Raw genomic sequence first — 17,552 nt, forward strand, 5'->3', positions numbered from 1 at the left:
GTCCCCTCGCTCGATGTGGACGACAGGACGAGGGCGTGGCTTGGGCTGCGTTTGTCCGTCAACAGGTAAGTTCTATTGGGCCAATTGTTTTTCTTTGGCGCAGTCAAAATTTATATGTATATAATCGATCGAAATTGCCAGGGTGGGCCGCGGCCCACCCTGGCCACCCTGTAGCTCCACCACTGATTGGAAGGTCCTTTCACATACGAATTTGATTGTATGATTTGTGTAAGTTGCATGTCATATATTATGGCTCTAACATTTGGTCAAAATTAACCTCAAAAAACGCATTAGGCTCTGTATAAATGAAAGGAAGGAGTATAATTTTATACTAAAGCTAGTATAAAATTAAAAACATTTATTTTTGGTACGGAGGGAGGGAGTATGCATCACTGACGTTGCTAAGTACTGTAACAAACCAAACATTGATCAACTTTCGCTGGCGTTTTCAGCATTTGTGCTGATTCATGACGCACTCCAGCCAATCATACCCAATTCCCAAAGCCAAACTAGAAAACACTAGTAGGTGCGTGCACGATTGCAGCCGCAGCCGGCAATGTCGCACCCTACCCTACCCTGACGCAATCACATCATATTGGATCTGTGCTTCTGAGTGCTCCAAAGACTCTGCTAGTGCCTTGTTCAGAAGCTACTCAAAAGATGGCAAACCTTTTTCTTGGCCTAAGAATGGCACTTGAACATGTTTTCCCTCATATAATATGATTATTATTGGTTCAACGTGTATGCACACGCCTCAATGTGCAGATGGCCATACAAAATGAGACCAGATTTATCGCCTGGATACTGTCCGTCCAAATTATGAACAGGTGGCGCTAAAGAGGACAATAGGGACACCGTACCTGTTGAACTGCAAGTCAAGAGGATGAGATTCCATTGATGTTGATACTCACCAGTTAGTGGATGCCTTCGGTGCATCATAGCAGCATTGCCTATGTTCTTGATACGGACGTCTGACCAAACGCTTGAATTGAATGATTCTAGTGAGCGCCGGAAGCAAAGCTATCCTCGGCGAGGACCAACTGTACACTTGCCCTACCAGGCCAATTACTTGCAAAGCGATTATTAATACTCCCTTCATAAGAGCATCTCCAATAGACGGTTCAAATGTAAAAATACCTAACTTCTGAACCGTCTAAGGCAAAAAACGCTGCTCCAACAGACAATCCACATGTAAAAAAAAATTAGACCACGGCCTCCTCGTGATGTAAAATACAACACCTTGCGGTGCAAATTTACATCACAAGGTGCATCTGGTCCAAAACCAGCCGCCGCCCGCGAACGCCCAACCGCCAGTTCCTTTCCTTTCCCGCCCGCCCGCGACCCACCCGGCCGACCGCCGCCCCCCGCCGTCCGGTGCCGCCATGGCCGAAGGCGACGACCCCGCCGCCTTCTCCGCCGCCGCCGCAGCCGGTGGGCTGACCCACATGGCCGCCGTCGCTGCCATCTCACCTGCAACCACTGCCATGCCGCCGCCCCCCGCCCGCCGGCCCAGATTTGCGCCACCCCGGCCGGTGGCCACCGCGCCGGCGGCGAAGCCGGCTAAGGAACGAGGCGGCGGAAAACGGCCGGCCAACCGCAGCCGCAACCCGATCCACAGTTCTACGCGGCCGGTGTAGGTCTCCAATGCGGCCGTGGCGGCTCGGGGTGATGACTCGTAGCCGGTGTGGCCGGCGGCCTCCTCCAGCAGCCACACATCCATTTCTCAACCTCCCCCGACGCCATCGCCGGCCTTGGAGGAAGATGTGGCCACGCCGACAGCCACCGCCTCCAACATGTTCGATGAAATGTCGCAAAGGTATAAATTTTTCGGTTGTGATCTCGTTTGTTGTTTCAAATTGTATGTGTTCTTGATTGTTTGTGCGTCCAATTGTAGTCTTGATGATGAAGTTTTCATGCATGCGGCAAATGTGGCAAATGATGATTACATGTATGCGTCACAAGAATATGAAACCCAATATGATGATGACAATCTTGATGTGGACGATGAGGGCTTTGTTGTCAAGGGAAGAAGTGGAAATTATACCACCGTGGAGGATGTGTTGATATGCATCGCTTGGAAGAAAATCTCTCAAGATGCAAGCGTTGGAAGCGACCAAACGGTGAACACCTATTGGCAACGCATCAAGGAGTACTTCGATGAGCGCAACACAAGTGGTCACTTCCATTCAAGCGACTCTCTACGCCAATGTTGGTCCACCATCAACGCCAAATGCCAAAAGTGGGCCGGTTGCTTGTCAAACGTTGCTCGCATGAACCCAAGTGGTTGTGGTGATAGTGACTTGGTAAATATTTTCTCTTCGTGCGTGCTTTGTCACATATTTCCTCTTTGTTCCACATGTTGATGATGATGTGTTGCTTGTTTTATTGTAGAAAATGATTGCACAAGGATTATTTCGAGAGAAGAACATGAAAGGCGAGAAGAAGAAAAGGAAAGGAAAAGCTTTCACTTTTCATCATTGCTACAAAGAGCTCAAGGATGAGGAGAAGTGGAAAACTAGAGAGACTTTTGAATCGTTGAGGAAGAAGAGTGCGGTGCTTGAGGATGAAGAAGATGTCGCCATTGAGGAGACGAGCCCCACTCCTCACTCCGCGGCAAAATCTTATAGGCCCGATGGAAACAAGAAAGCGAAGGGAACCAAGGCCGGAGACAATAATCTCAAGGAAGGATTTGATGCCATTGTCATGGCGAGGAAAGAGTACGCCGAAGAGAAAAGAATCTTGAAGCTCAAGGAAATAGAGGAGAGGAGTGAGGCCGAGCGGCGAAGGGCGGCGGCCGAGGAGAGGTTGGCCGCGACCGAGGAGAGGAAGGTGGACCTAGAGGAGAATAAGGCCGCGGCCGATGAGAGGAAGATGGTTGAGGAGAGGACACTCAAGTTTATGTTTATGGACACATCAACTCTTGATGCCAAGGCAAAGGCATATGCTGAACTTTGTCGCGATGAAATGCTCATGAAGAAGCAAATGCTCATGAGGCAAAATGATGATGGGTGGAGGCATGGGAGAAGGCATGGGAGGTGCCATGGGAGGTGGCATGGAAGGTGCCATGGGAGGAGGCATGGGAGGTGCCATGGGTGGTTACATGAACATGATTGAAGATTCCATGAATGGTGCATTTGGCGGAAACATGGGAGGTGGCTTCGGTGGCAACATGGAAGGTGGCTTTGGCGGCATGGAAGGTGGCTTTGGCGGCAACATGATGGGTGGCTTGGGAGGTGGCTATGGCAACATGAGTGGTGTTGGAGTTGGCTTCGTCGGCAACATGACCGGTATGGGACGCAATGAAGATGCTTCCGGTGGTGCTCACGGCAACGAGAGTTCACCGCTTGTTGAGAACGTCGACAAAGACGGTGGTGAAGATGATGATCGTACCACGGTTCACAACGCCGGTGGTGTTGATGACCCGTATGAGTAATATTCATGTACATTTCAATTTCTAGGGCGCAAAACTTTGATTGAGACGATGTTCTTTTGGTAGAGGGATTTGATACTATGATGGTGATGCACTTTTGATTGAAACTATGATGATGATGCACTTTATTTTCAAATTTTTGATGCTATTTCAATGCAAAACCGCGGCTGAACAGTGGCTGGCAGCAGCCGCGCGGCCGTTTTCAGATTTTTACATCTTTGGTTTGGATCATCTATTGGAGTTGCTCTTTTGGACCATCAATTTCGACCATATGTTGGAGTTGAGCGTTTTTCGGAGCTCTAAAATGCACTTTTTGACGTGCAAATTTTACATCTCCGATTTTGGACCGCCAAAATTTGAACCATCTATTGGAGATGCTCTAAGATCTTCTAGATCATTACTTTAGTGATCTAAAAGATCTTATATTAGTTTATAGAGGAAGTACTACACAACAAGTAATCCCTCTGTTTAGGTATAAAGTTGTACTAAAGCCGCGACAAGTACTATGGATTAGAGGGACTACAAAACTGCAACCATAGTTAACTGTTTTTTTAATACCAATGTATTAACATCAAATTAGAGAACTCTCTTAAACTTAATTAATAAATCGAGGCCTTTGAAGACAACAACAACTTGTATACCTCGAAACAACTCATAAAAAAGGTGTGTGCGGCTGTTTTGTACTCTCTAAACCAGTAGATCACAAATTTTGTAGCGCGCACAGCCGGCTCTGCAAGAAAAAACCTACCCATTTAATACAAAGGAGCATCGCTATTCTCAGGGTCTACTAAAAAATGCATGATCTTGTAGTCGATTTTAACCCTACTTGAGGTCCCACACCGTATCCTACATGGAGTGCCACCCAGACAGTCAACAATAGTCCAAGCCACCCCCGTGGGTCCAAGTAGACTACTTCGGTCAACGAAAGTCCAAATAAGCTTCATGGTCAAGAAGGCAAAAGGGCGAAGACCACATAAAAGCATAAGTCAAAGGAGAAAGCAAGTGAGCAAAGAAGCCCAAGCGCAAGCAAGAAAGCCTCTTCATAGTGTAGGGATTCTACTCAACCCCACCTCCTAGCCTAACAAGAAGCACATGGGCCAAATGACGAAAAATTACTAGTCCTACGCTCTCACCTCCTTACTTCAAGAGTAGGCTTGGTCATTTGTTAAGGACACCTAGGCTAATATAGAGTTTCCCGTGAGCATGTAACTCACTCACTCTCACATGAATACACTTCACATTCCTCTTCCAAGCCTCTTCAGGAGGGCAAGCAAAGGCCGAGAGCTCGGAGTCTGAGGGATTTGGTAAGACTCGGACTAGTCAAGAGTTGTGGGACTGCGAAAACGGCCGCACTCCAAGTGCCTCGTGCCCTGGGCACCACTCTCGATGACTCTTCCATAGGATGTAGGTCGCGCTCCCACGAGGCGACCGAACCTATTTAAGAAACATCGATGTGTCACTTTGTCGAGTGTACGGCGACCTTCAACATAAGGTCGTTGTACACGCCCTCTCTAATCTCTGTCCATCCAACTTTTTTTTGAAAGGGGGGTATATTAATATCGTGAAGATACCAATTACACCCAGCCTCTACACCGGATGCACACAACCAATCTGTCCACCCAACTAAGGATACCCCCTAGTCGAAAGTGATTTTTGAACGTCAAAATTGGCGTCAACCGTGCGGAATCCTCACCGTGTGTGAGAAATCACCACGGCCATCGCAGCTAGATGTCCCCAAAGCGAGCCTCGAAAAAAGCTGAGGCATCCAAGGAGAGCTTCAATGACAGGGTTGAAGAAGGACACCAAATGGAGGCGGAGCTCAAAGCCCTCGCCCACACCGAAGAAGGGCCGCGACAGGCGACCACACCGCTCCGTTCTGAATTATTTGTCGTAAGTATGGATGTATCTAGATGTATTTTAGTTTTAGATACATCCATTTCTGCGACGAGTAATTTGAAATGGAGGGAGTATAAGTCTTTTTAGAGATTCTAATATAGACTACATACGGAGATTGAATGAATCTACACTCTAAGTATGTCTATATACATCCGTATGTAGTTCATATTGAATCCTGACTTATATTTAGGAACGGAGGGAGTACATTTTGACCTGTTGTCTTGCCATATTAGTATTTCAGTTCATCCAAACTGTCCAACAACTATTTTGGGAGGAATACATCTGAGATTTGAGAGGACTGTGTAGTACAAATAAACTGCAATGATGATCAAACAAGCAATAGCATGCAAATTTGGATGATTATGTTTTAAGGAAAATATCTATATATATCTGTATGTAGTTCATATTGAATTCTCTAAAAAGACTTATATTTACGAACAGCAGGAGTAAATTTTAACCTATTGTCTTGCCATATTAGTATTTCAGTTCATCCAAACTGTCCAACAACTATTTTGGGAGGAATACATCTGAGATTTGAGAGGACTATGTAGTACAAATAAACTGCAATGATGATCAAACAAGCAATAGCATGCAAATTTGGATGATTATGTTTTAAGGAAAATGAGACCACAAACTTGAGTAGCCGTTCACCAGATTTGCCAAGCACACGAATGTCAACCAAAGAGTTCCTCAAAAAAAAAAAAGGCAACCAAAGAGGACATATGTTGTTTTATGTCTGATTGGGTTTATAATGTTAGGCAGCTCACAAAGTGACATCACTATCAACCAACGAATAAAAAATAGCATCACACTAACTTAAAATATGAGTTTATCTTAATCATCTTGCAAAAGGACAACTTTCATGACATGATTTAACCTCCCAGAAGCACACCACTTGCTTATTTTGCAAAGGGATCAAATTTCCTTTACTGCTTATCACAAAATGACAAGTTGGTCATAAAAGTTCTAGAAGTGGATATCCTGTAGCTATAGAAATAGCAGAAATCTTTCTCATGTGGACCGATAAGCAGTGCATTGGCACACATTTGAGCAAGAAATATTAAGTTCCTCAAGCTCATGCCATAGAGGGCATTGTTGAGTGTTCATTTCCCAATTAGATAGCTTCTTCGTCAAATACATGCTCTTTATGCATTGTGTTTCTACAACTGAGTATTCCTCCTATCTGGTAGGCAACAAGCTGTCAGCCTGTAGTGCCAACAATTATGCACTATCAGAGACTAGTGAGCAGAGCACAACTCTTATCTGAGAATCTAAAGTCAAACGGCACATACCTAAACTTTCATATCTTTGTGGATAAGCTTAAACTACATCAGTCACTGGAGAAAAATATATTCGCAATTGAATACTTTTCTGGATGTCAACATCAAGGCAATTTTAATGCCTTTATCATGTCCAAAGGTAAACAGACTTTTACAATTATCAGTTTGCTTCACGCCTAACAGGTACTTCGGCAGGAGTAATGAGGAACATGACCATTAGCTGACTTATATTTGTGCTGGTGCTTAGCAAGGTCCATCTCACACAATGGGCTACTGTCATCATGACAAAAAAACTCACTGACAGAGGATCACACATTAGGAACTTGAAGATGAACCTCCATTTTGTCCACTGCTCAAATCCAGTACTTCAAGTGATCGAAAAGGGGGCCTTTCTCCAAATTTCAACAGATGTGCAACTTCATAAACTGGGAGCAGTTCTAAAATGGATTGAGCGTCTAGGTAGGAGTCACAGGCAAAACACCAAACTGACAGATCACTGAAAAGGGATACAACAACGCTGAGTAAAAGCAATCCAATAATGTGCAGATGCTGCAATATAGGAAGGATTAAACTGTATTGCTTCACAACAAGGATAGAAGAGGGAAAGGCAGAACATGATAGGATCTTCAGTAACAAAATGAAAAATAAGATAATACGGAAACAATAATTTTAGATTTATAGCAATATTTAGCTATCTTCGTGCTTCTGCATTTTATATATTATTCAAAGCAGGAGGTATTTCACTAATAATATGTGTAGCAAACTATGGTGTATGGACATTTCCTTTAAATTCAGTCAACTAGCCAGGTTTAAACTTTGCCACCATTAAACTCAAGTTAGTTTAACTCAACAGCAAACAATCATATGAGTAATTGATTGCTTAAAGGTACCACCAGAGAGAACAGCATTTCACATTGACTCTCTTGTAGAGGTTTACTGGTACGACTAGTAGTAAAGCTGTTAAACCAGTGTAGTGAAGTACTGGCCAGTGCTGTAACTTCTGCAGTTCTTCTTACAGAACATATACACAGGAATAAACCATTCTCACAAAAGAAATGAAAGGATTAATAACCATACTTCAAGAGTTTATGTTTGTTGGTGGCAAAGGCTATAATCATGCATATCTGATCTAGACCTTCGCATTGTACAATGATGTGAACCTAGGTAGCCACCAATAGATTCTTCATAGTTTTCAGGTTGGCAATTTGAATCTACGATTCATAAATTGACCGGGCACATGAATCTATAAGGTTTGTGAATCAGATAGTGCAATAGCTAAGATAGCCACAAGAAATCCTAATTTCACAAAACAACAATAAAAGGAAAGAAAGAAAGAGGTTCAGAAGCCACTTGGGCCAGCCCAGCTAGGAATACTCGCTGAGTACTCATGCCACAATGCCTTTGCCCTAAGGCACCTAAGTCCCCTTAAACCCACCGGCATATATACTTTTCAACATCTCACCCCGTCTCTTCTGATGCGATGTTCTCTGTCTTGCCACCTCCACCCCTATGATTCTCGCTTTGTGCCTCTTCTGTGATGCTGTCCACTGTTGCATCTCCCCTCGTGCAGTCCTTGAGCAGTGGCGTCAGAAGGATGGACAAAGGGCAAAGGTAGCACCACAGTGAGGCAGCAGGAGAAGTGGCAGGGTCAAGCGGTCGCCCAGTAAAGTGATGTCATGCCTGCAGTTCAGGTTACTGAACCTTCAGCAGACTGAAGTGCACTTGTTGGACTCGTGCAGCAATTGGCGATCAGGCCTTGGGCCTTGTAACCTGGGAGACAAGTGGCCCAATGGGGTGTGTGCCAAGTGGCTTCTTAGGCGTGCGTTGTGACACCCGAACGGTATTGAATGAGAAACATGCGAACTCTGTTCCTCACCTCCTGCTCCTCTCATTCTCACATGCTCTCCTCCCCTCCCCTCCCCTTCCCTGTGCGATCTCGAACCCCTCCAGATCGTGTCGTCACAACTTACACTCAATCCACCGCGCCATGCTCATAGCCTCTTGACCGACCTACAACATCCATTGTGTGAGGTGCGATTCATCTTGCTGAATCGCCAAAAATCCTCCATGGGATTGATTTGAGAAAGCACAAGGGTGTTAAAAATAATTAGCCTTGAAGGTACTTGGGCAGCCGGCATCTTCCTCTTGTTGCAAGAGGAACTGGAGTAAATACGGCTTCATCCATAGTGCTGCAAGAAACAAGCTTACTCCTGCTCGAGCTGCTGATTTGGTGTTTACACACAACAACCACCGCCTGCTTTCAAGAATTCTCAAGCATATCAAACTGTGCCAAGCAGAATGCGGGACATTGGGAGAGACGGAGTTGAGAGTTTTGGTAGTGTGGGTATGCTTGAAGGTGCAGATCTTTCACTTGATGAACAAGCTTTGGAGGAGATAATAGATTCTCTCACTTGGGTCTCTTTATCCATCAAGCTTCAGCCATCAGCCCAGGAGCTTATTTTATTTATGTTTCTACATCATTTATGTAATGCACTCCTGAATTGTTAGACTACGGCCATTTGAACTGTTTGCTATGTGGCCACCTGAGCCTTATAAGTACTATCTTTTATGCTTTTAGTGGACTATTTGATGTTGTTAACTTCTGATGCAGTCAATTTGTCATGGTCTGGTTCTTTGGTTTGTATTTGTAATATTGTGTCATGCTGGGTGTTTGAGAATTTGAGATTGCCATCACATAGTAGTAACATACATGCCACATAGGCAAAATATATGACGTGGCAAGTAATTAATGAGGAGAGATGCAAATGGAGTAACATAATATGTTACCATCAAATAGCAGTTCCCAATGTAAAATGAGTCTACAAAGTAATAAATGAAGCTCTCTATGTTATCACATCTACTCCCTCCGTTCCGAATTACTTGTCGCAGGTATGGATGTATCTAGATGTATTTTAGTTCTAGATACATCCATTTCTGCGACGAGTAACTTGGAACGGAGGGAGTATGACACTACCCACTATGGAGGTAGTAACAGAGACTAGTAACATATGCATGTTACTAGTCTAAGCTACTACCCACTATGACTAGCCTAATGTTATTGGGGGCTAGCGTTGCAGATTGGGTAAGCAAACTTCTTTGCTGTTTGTCAAGTACCACTTCATATCTTACATTCTTAAGAAGTTGCTCCCCACTACAAGGTATTCTCTTGACATGCAAGTGGTCCAACTCAGCACGCTATGTCATCAAATATCAGCCAATCACAAGTTCTTACATTCTTAAGAAGTTGCTCCCCACTACAAGGTATTCTCTTGACATGCAAGTGGTCCAACTCAGCACGCCATGTCATCAAATATCAGCCAATCACAAGTTCACAACTATCTCACAGCTCAGCCACATCAATAATTCTTTTAGTTTTTATTTCAACTAATGGTGCGGTTTAATTTCCATTTAAGACGCATTTGTTCCTCTTCCTATTCCGTAACTGACGAGAGAAATAAGAGGAGAGCCCTCCACTCACCACGACCAATCAAAAAGCTGGATCGCTCCTGCACTGGGCCGTCCGCGCCGCCATGCCGGTCACAACCTATTGCACACATGGTCGCCTATCTCCCCTGGCCGCCCGCGCCGGCTAAGCCGGCCGCACAACCACCAATAGCGCACATAGGAATCGATGCTCCTCCGCCACTGCCGCCACCTCGCCGCGACCCCAGGCCACCGTACGCCTCATGGTCTGCTGCATGTACAAACTCGTAGTAGGCCAGCTTATTGGCCCATCTGCTAATACATGCCAAAATAAATGCCCACTATGGCACGACGTTGGATTCCTGCCTTCTATCTTGCATATGCCTGTTAGACTGTTGACTCTGCCTAATCGGCTCCTCTTCCCCACAATCTCCTTTCCTGCAAATGTGCCAGAAACGAACGGCCGCACCACACAATGACATAAATGCGGAGGAGGTAACTGAACCGCTCGCTTATCCTTTAAATATCAGCCTGGAGTGCACAAGTGTGTATGAATCTTATTTTCTGAAAGAAGAGAATCATCTTCCACCACAACTGGACTCAGATCTTTGATTACACTTCCCAACATGTACATGCTGATTGATTGGGTCCCTCTCTAGCCCTCTTTTCTTTGTCTAATCCAATCTTTTATCTGATTTCTTATTTTGTAAGATTTGGCCACAGGTTGCTCGATGATTTGTTGCAGATTGCGATGGTTATTTGTGCTTTCTTCCTGCATAGGTTTCTTACCGCTTGAGTTAGTAGATAATCATCCCATCTGTAAAATTTATTATCTGAACTTGATGAACGCATGACATGTATCTTATATTTGTTTCAGTACGTTACAAATCACATTCATATGATCCCCTTCATTCCATGCAATGCATTGGTTGGAACAAATCATCTACTACAACCCAGGACGAAATCTCATTATCCCTTCTATTCAAGTAAGTCATAATTGTCACTCAATCAAGAAGATAGGCTTGGATGAATTTAGGTAGGCATATATGTGAGGCAACTATTTTGTTTTCACAATTTCATTTTCCTGTCTTCTACACAGGGTGGACATACTGGTATCGCGTACAGATCAGCAGAGAAATGGTGACAGACCCATCCGCTTGCTGCACATTCATTGCTGCGGCATCTCGATCATTCTACAAGACACGCGCCACTAAGCTTCGCCGATTTGGAGCAGCAATTTACTGGAGCCCATTCGAGTTGCCAAGGACATCTTCTGCCCTCTGTTACACGTCCAGGCTTCCACATCACTTTCTTTTAGCATATCTTGATAATGTCACTTAGATCATTATTACTTAGTAGATGCACCCTTATTTTTGTGATCCTTTAGTTTTGGTGGACCTAAACATCGCGAGTTGGAACGATCAGAAAACCATGCCCATTGTTATCACTTTTTTCCTCCTTCAGATATTGAGACCAGTACTAATTTCAGTGCTTCACTTTTGTCATTCAAAAGCTTGGCTTGAGGAATTTAGAGAGAAGGACATTTAGTGGGTCATTTGCAGGTGCTTTCCGATTCAGTCATTGGTCATGGAGTTCATTTCACATACGTATTGTGTTCTTATCACCAATATTCTATTTACGACATGTTCTAAGGCATCATTTAATCCTTGTGAACAACACGCTAGATTACATAGGTCGTTGACTTTACATTATATCTTTTTTGTTGTTTCTTTATAAGACAATATAGTTGTAGCAAATGGTCCCGCAGCAACGCGCGGGGCATCTTCTAGTTATTATGATTTATATGTCTCTAATAGACTGATACTAATACTAGACTATTGTTTGATGTGTTTTGCAAGTTGAAATGACATGGATCTGGTCTGGATGATTCAATCAAGCACTTCAAATAGGAGACAACAAATGGGGCAGTATCTCTTTCTCATTTTTTTTTGTCTTTAACTCTATATTACATGGCATATTTTTTTATTTTTATATATACTTGCCGTGTCCCCGATGGGTGTTTCTGGAAAATGCCGTATCCCGTGTCCCCGTATGAGTGTTGCCATGTCCGTGTTGCCGTATCCGTGCTTTTTAGGATGACTTCACTTGATCCCTAAGAACCAATCTCTCTATGAAGCCCATAGAGAGTACGAGGAAACTTATCCCTAATACACTGAATACATCTATAAAGCAATTAACCCAACTTAACAAGGACATTGGTCTCTATTTTCCAACTAAGAGCATCTCTAGCAGATCCCGTAAACCGGGCCATCCGGAATAATAACCGCCGGTTTACGGGACGAGGGCGTTTTTTCTGTCCCAAACAGATCCTGCAAAATCGACCATCCCGGATATTTTTTTGCGGGATCCTGCATAATCCGGGCCTTGTCCCGTAGATAACCAGGATTGGAGCTCTTTTTTGCACGGACCTGTAATACAAAAAAACGGTTGGCGGGAGGTTAGTTTCAGCTCCCTCGCTTTCGTTCCTCGCCAACACCACTACGGTCCAACCTGTTCGACCCTGGTGCACCGCCGCCGTCCGGGCTGGCGGACATTGGCTGCAAGCAGCTCCCACCGCTAGCTGCTGCTGCTGCCGTCGCCGCTAGCTCCCGCCGCCGCCCCCGCTAGCTGCTGCTGCTGCCTCCGTTAGCTCCCGCCGCCGCTCCCGCTAGCTTGCTCCCATGAGCTGCCGCACGAGGATCCAATTGCTTTTCTTTTTTATGTGTGAGGGTGCTTTGTGCTATTTTCCAGGGACCTTGTTGTAAATTCAATTGGTTTATATGGGATCTGTTCTGCTGACGTAAAAATCATACCGTAAATTTCCACAAATTCATTTTAGGGGGAACCATATACTGTTTTCACAGGACACGGTTTTAGCTGATCTGCTAGAGATGCTCTAACACTGCTGGCTGATTAACATGAGTACTATAGTGAGCGCACAACAATACCGTTTCACATTGGCATAGGTGACCGCTAGATTTAGAACATGGCATACTTTGCTCTAACAAAAAAAAAACATGGCATACTGACTACTGGAACTGGAGAGCCCTGATCATAATAAATGCAGCCAATGAAAATTATCCGCAGTCCAAGAGAAAATTAAGCAAAAGGAAGTTGAACAATTTACCTGAAGCTCAGGGCGATACAATGGCCCGTTTCTTGATAATGGCACAGCATGTGTTTGTTGATAAAACGACTACACAGCACATCCTTGCAGATCAAGCATAACCAGTTTTCAGAAGGGTGATGACATCTGCATGGAAAAATGCTCATAAGGAAACACAAGACATGGACATATGAAGTACATCAAATCCAACAGTTATGTTTTGTCCTAAATTCGAGCATATGAGGTTAATTCAGATTCAATACAAGGATAGGGGTATACATTATCTTGTGCCACAGGCTAACGTAACTCATTGGAAAATCTTAATACTGCTTTTGGTGTTTATAGGCAATTAACATCCAGATGCTATAGCAACAAGCATGCAAGGAAGATAGCATAGACAATGTTTGACAATCTATTAATTTTATGGTGCACCATGAAATCGTAAACAGCATTTTCAGGTGAAATGACACAGAAAACCATGCTTTGGTTATAGAAGTCATATAAGAAGTATCAACAGTGCTTTTTCATGTGTAATCCATGCATACATAAATCATTCAGTTGTAGAACACAGTGAGGAGGAAGCCATGCTGTTCACCAGCTCACTAGATGTTAGCCTGTTACTAACTTTCAACTAAGGAATGCACCCAATAGTATCTTCAAAACCCAGATCCCAATCATCTAACTTTCTCATTGAGCAATCATTCTACCAAAGAAACTCATATTTTGCACCTACCACTCTCCATGACGTTTTCCTGATAAAAGGATATCCTATTTTGCAAACCCAACAACTCTTTTTCTTTGGAAATATCACATCTTAAAGTCATATTTCCTTCTGTCACTTGGAGGTGATTTGGCTACTCAAAATATTGTGAATAAACAGAGGAATTGCATGCCAGAATTGATGCAAGAATAACAACAACATGAGCCATATGTTGATACAGTGAGAATAATGCGAAGGAGAAATCATGAAGTGAAGCTTCTAGTTAGTAATCTAAATAACTCTCATTCATAAATATGAGACTTGCCATAACACTTTCGAGTCACAACTTAGTACCAATCAATCGCATTGTCATCAAGTATCAATCCCTTTTCCTTGTCAATTTAAGTTATCTAGTCATATTTCACCATAACTGAAGTCTGGGAACCAGGCATTCAGCCAAATAGTGCGCCACCCAAGAGGATAGTACTAGGGAGAAAAAAACCTAGCCCAGCGGGAGCGCATCAAACCGCAGGAAAGAACCCTCACAAGTAACAACCCGCATGTCAGGCCCAGGATCGCAAGACACCAAACTCGAAGAGGATGATGAGACAAACCTAGAGCAGTGGGAATCAGGCGCGGGCACGCGCGCGAGTTCGTCGGCGCTGGCGGCGGGCATGGCAGGGAGGTGCGAGCAGCTGGTCCGCGCCTCCACCCACCCCGCCTCGGCGCCATAGAGTTCCAGGCTCAGATCTCCCTCATCGTCCACCTTGCGGTTGATATCGTCGGTACCTTCCTCTCTCTCCTTCCCCTGCGACGACGAAACATTCGAGGACGCGTCAGTGGAGTGTAAGAAACAACACAGAGACGGTAGGTAGGGGCTACGTCGTTCACACGGACAGGTCGGGATGAAGACGAGTGCTCTCCGGCTCCGGCGGCGGAAGACATCCTCGGCGAGTCGGAGTGGAGCGGCAGACGACGATTTTTTTTCCCGACGAGTCTCACGGGCCACGGCGAGTCGTGCAGATACAGCACTATATCTGAGGCCCAAATGCTCATGATTGGCTGGGCCCAACAAAGAGGCCCTTTAAGCCCGTATACGGGGCTAAGTGTCGGCCTGGGCCCAATCCAACCCGTGCCCTTGGCTTAGGGTTTACCGCGGCGTCTCCCTATATAAGCCACTCCCGCTCGCACCGCCGCCACCTACCCTTTCCTCCTCCCACGCGCATCCTAGCAACCGGCGGCGGCAGGCGGAAGGCGAACAAGAAGGCGGCGACGATGGGGCACTCCAACGTCTGGAACTCCCACCCCAAGAACTACGGGCCCGGCTCCCGCGTCTGGTAATACTTCTGCCACCGCCTCGATCCCCTCCATCTCCTTAAAATGCCTAGTTCGTTGTTCGTTCCCGCGGCTAGATATCTCCTGCTAGACCAACTGTTCGCCCGGATCTGTGTGTCTTACACGATTTAGTTGGCGACATATATCATTCGATCGTGGCGTGCTTCATATGGCGATTAAAACCTTGTTTGCTCTGTGTTATGTGTTGTCAGGGACTTATTAACCGGTTAAATTCTCACATTTGATGATTGTTATGCCTTGATAAAGGCTTTCCCATCTTCATATGATGTGTATTTTGTTGATGTAGTTGGCGACTTGTATCATCTGATTCTGGCGTGCTTCATATGGCGATTAAAATCTTCTTTGCTTAACTCTGTTAGATGTGGTCAGGTAGGTTTCGGGTTTCGTTGTTAGTATGTCGCTCAAACCATTCAGAGCTTGCTGTGATGTGCAAGTGGCTTCACAAGCGACTCAACCAGGAAAATATTGTTAGAATTGCCTCAAAAGTTTAATTTGTTACTTAACAAGCATTTCTTCCGGTGCTGTGCGGTAACAAACTGAAATAGCATGTGGTTGCTGGCTTGTCTGGCGTACCATTCAATCACTGATGTTATTGTGATGAACAAGTATGCTTACGAGTGATTGTACTGACCCCAAGTTTGTTATTTTTGGCAGCCGGGTCTGTGGAAACTCCCATGGACTGATCAGGAAGTATGGGCTGATGTGTTGCAGGCAGTGTTTCCGCAGCAACGCCAAGGACATTGGCTTCATCAAGGTATACAACAAGAACATTATTGTTGCACCAGGAACAATCTGAAATTATATTATTATTTTGTCAGCCATGATTCCCTTACTATTTATATATAGTCCTTCAGTAAGCAGCTTCAAATGTCAGTTATGACTTAATACATTAGATTTGTGATTCCTTATTGCCTTCTAGTGTTTGATGATACCTATTCCTAGTCTACATCCAAATTAGATAAATGATTGGTTAACAAATTGATGTGCTCCATTGTTCTCTATGGTTGGCTCATTTACTTTGCAGTTTCTGTATTGAGATGTTTTTTGCTAGAATTTTATTACATTGAAGATGTATTTCCAAGTCTGACAATTCACTAGTGGTATGCTGTTATTGTGGCCAGGCAATTTCTGAAATGGGTTAATATGATTCAGATAACATAATAGCCAAGCTTTGGTACAGTTGTCTTGATGTTCTTATGCAGTGTCGTTTCTTCTGCATCTAGCCTTCTAGTCTAGTATAAAGCATGTATATCAAAATTTTATCGTTTGTGCAGAACTATTGTTATAATTATTTGATTATTATCTTTTGTTGCAGTACCGTTAATTCACCTGTTCCTGGTACCCTGAAGTGAAGCTGATCAGGGATGAAGGATTGGAGCACTTAATAGAATGCTTAATTTCAATTCCAGTAATGTTTGCTCGTGGTTTTATGTTTTGATGGATACTGAATGATGTAATTGTTGAACATGAGTTAATTACCCATGGAGAAGTCTTTTATCGTTCTGTTGTCTGTGTTTGTCCCCTCTCATTGTCATTGTTAGTTATAAGTACTTGTTTTTTTATTAGAACATATTGGGTCAATGGCTGTAACAGACCAGCAACCTAGCAAATAAGCTTATTTCATATCTATCTGTGCTTGTATATAAGCACATGAATGACTGAATCCACGCACCGTACCAGAGAGAATGAAGCGCGTGAGCACATGAATGAGCATCTCTACTCCTAATGTCTTAGTTGGTAGGTTGTGTTCTGGGTTTAATTTTCGTCTCACCTACCATGTTTTTTTTGGTACTTCTTTGATACCTGCTCTCACCTCCCGGTTCAAAAAAACCCAACCAAAACCACGTTCATGTAGTTCTCTCGCAAGCGACAGAATCTAACAAAGAAAAACCAGCGGAAAAAAACCCTCCACGACCTGCACGCGGGCAGGAATGAGCGAGGCCTCCGGGTCTAGGGTGCCCACCTCTCTTTCTCTCTCGCCTCCCACCCTCACCCTCCCGATCTGGTCGCCGCCCACCTTCACCCTCCCGATCTCGTGAGCTGCAGGGGAAATCGGTCTTTAGAATCGCCACCATCGATGCCGCTCAGTTTCCCTCCGCAACCTGCCACTTGCAACGGACCGAGGTCGTCGATGTGGGCTCGACGCAGCCGCCCGGAGCTACTTCGCCCTCGATGTTGAGGAGGGCGTGGGCCTGATCGAGCTCCCGGCCGCCTTGCTTCTCTACAGACTATCTCTATCCTCAGTCGTAGGCTCCTCGTGCTTTCTCCCCTGCGCCGCCACCCAATGGTCTCCGCCAGCGCCGCGTGCCCCCAAGAAAATGGCGGCCTTGGATGAAAATGTGCGGCTCGATCGACCTTGAG

General features: G+C 44.6%; 2 protein-coding genes across 4 annotated transcripts; one reads left to right on the forward strand and one right to left on the reverse strand.

Annotated features, from left to right (window-relative positions):
• Positions 1–6,527: 6,527 nt before the first annotated feature.
• Positions 6,528–14,947, reverse strand: LOC123102739 (histone deacetylase 6). 2 transcript variants are annotated; one of them, XM_044524165.1, is made up of 4 exons: positions 14,733–14,947; positions 14,450–14,643; positions 13,157–13,282; positions 6,528–7,102 (listed from the first exon to the last, which is right to left on the reverse strand). In XM_044524165.1, exons 1-4 carry the CDS (start codon positions 14,889–14,891, stop codon positions 6,922–6,924), a joined length of 660 nt encoding a protein of 219 aa, XP_044380100.1. In that variant the 5' UTR covers positions 14,892–14,947; the 3' UTR covers positions 6,528–6,921. The 2 variants fall into 2 exon arrangements, with proteins under 2 accessions (XP_044380100.1, XP_044380099.1); XM_044524164.1 differs by having other exon boundaries at positions 14,718–14,906.
• A 4-nt stretch (positions 14,948–14,951) lies between these two features.
• Positions 14,952–16,694, forward strand: LOC123102740 (40S ribosomal protein S29-like). Of its 2 annotated transcripts, XM_044524167.1 has the most exons (3): positions 14,957–15,172; positions 15,846–15,945; positions 16,507–16,694. In XM_044524167.1, exons 1-3 carry the CDS (start codon positions 15,111–15,113, stop codon positions 16,513–16,515), a joined length of 171 nt encoding a protein of 56 aa, XP_044380102.1. In that variant the 5' UTR covers positions 14,957–15,110; the 3' UTR covers positions 16,516–16,694. The 2 variants fall into 2 exon arrangements, with proteins under 2 accessions (XP_044380101.1, XP_044380102.1); XM_044524166.1 differs by lacking the exon at positions 16,507–16,694 and having other exon boundaries at positions 14,952–15,172; positions 15,846–15,996.
• The last annotated feature ends 858 nt before the right edge of the window (positions 16,695–17,552 follow it).

The sequence above is a fragment of the Triticum aestivum genome, chromosome 5A (assembly GCF_018294505.1).
Source record: "Triticum aestivum cultivar Chinese Spring chromosome 5A, IWGSC CS RefSeq v2.1, whole genome shotgun sequence".
NCBI classification, from domain to species: domain Eukaryota; kingdom Viridiplantae; phylum Streptophyta; class Magnoliopsida; order Poales; family Poaceae; genus Triticum; species Triticum aestivum.

Excerpts from the sequence above, each read along its gene's own strand:
- LOC123102739 (XM_044524164.1), bottom strand. The coding sequence starts at position 14,891 with ATGAGCATTTGGGCCTCAGATATAGTGCTGTATCTGCACGACTCGCCG. Across the intron at positions 13,283-14,449 it reads CCTGATTCCCACTGCTCTAG|ATGTCATCACCCTTCTGAAA; the intron begins GTTTGTCTCATC and ends TTTTCCATGCAG. Across the intron at positions 7,103-13,156 it reads TGTATCGCCCTGAGCTTCAG|TGATCTGTCAGTTTGGTGTT; the intron begins GTAAATTGTTCA and ends ATCCCTTTTCAG.
- LOC123102740 (XM_044524166.1), top strand. The coding sequence starts at position 15,111 with ATGGGGCACTCCAACGTCTGGAACTCCCACCCCAAGAACTACGGGCCC. Across the intron at positions 15,173-15,845 it reads GGGCCCGGCTCCCGCGTCTG|CCGGGTCTGTGGAAACTCCC; the intron begins GTAATACTTCTG and ends TATTTTTGGCAG.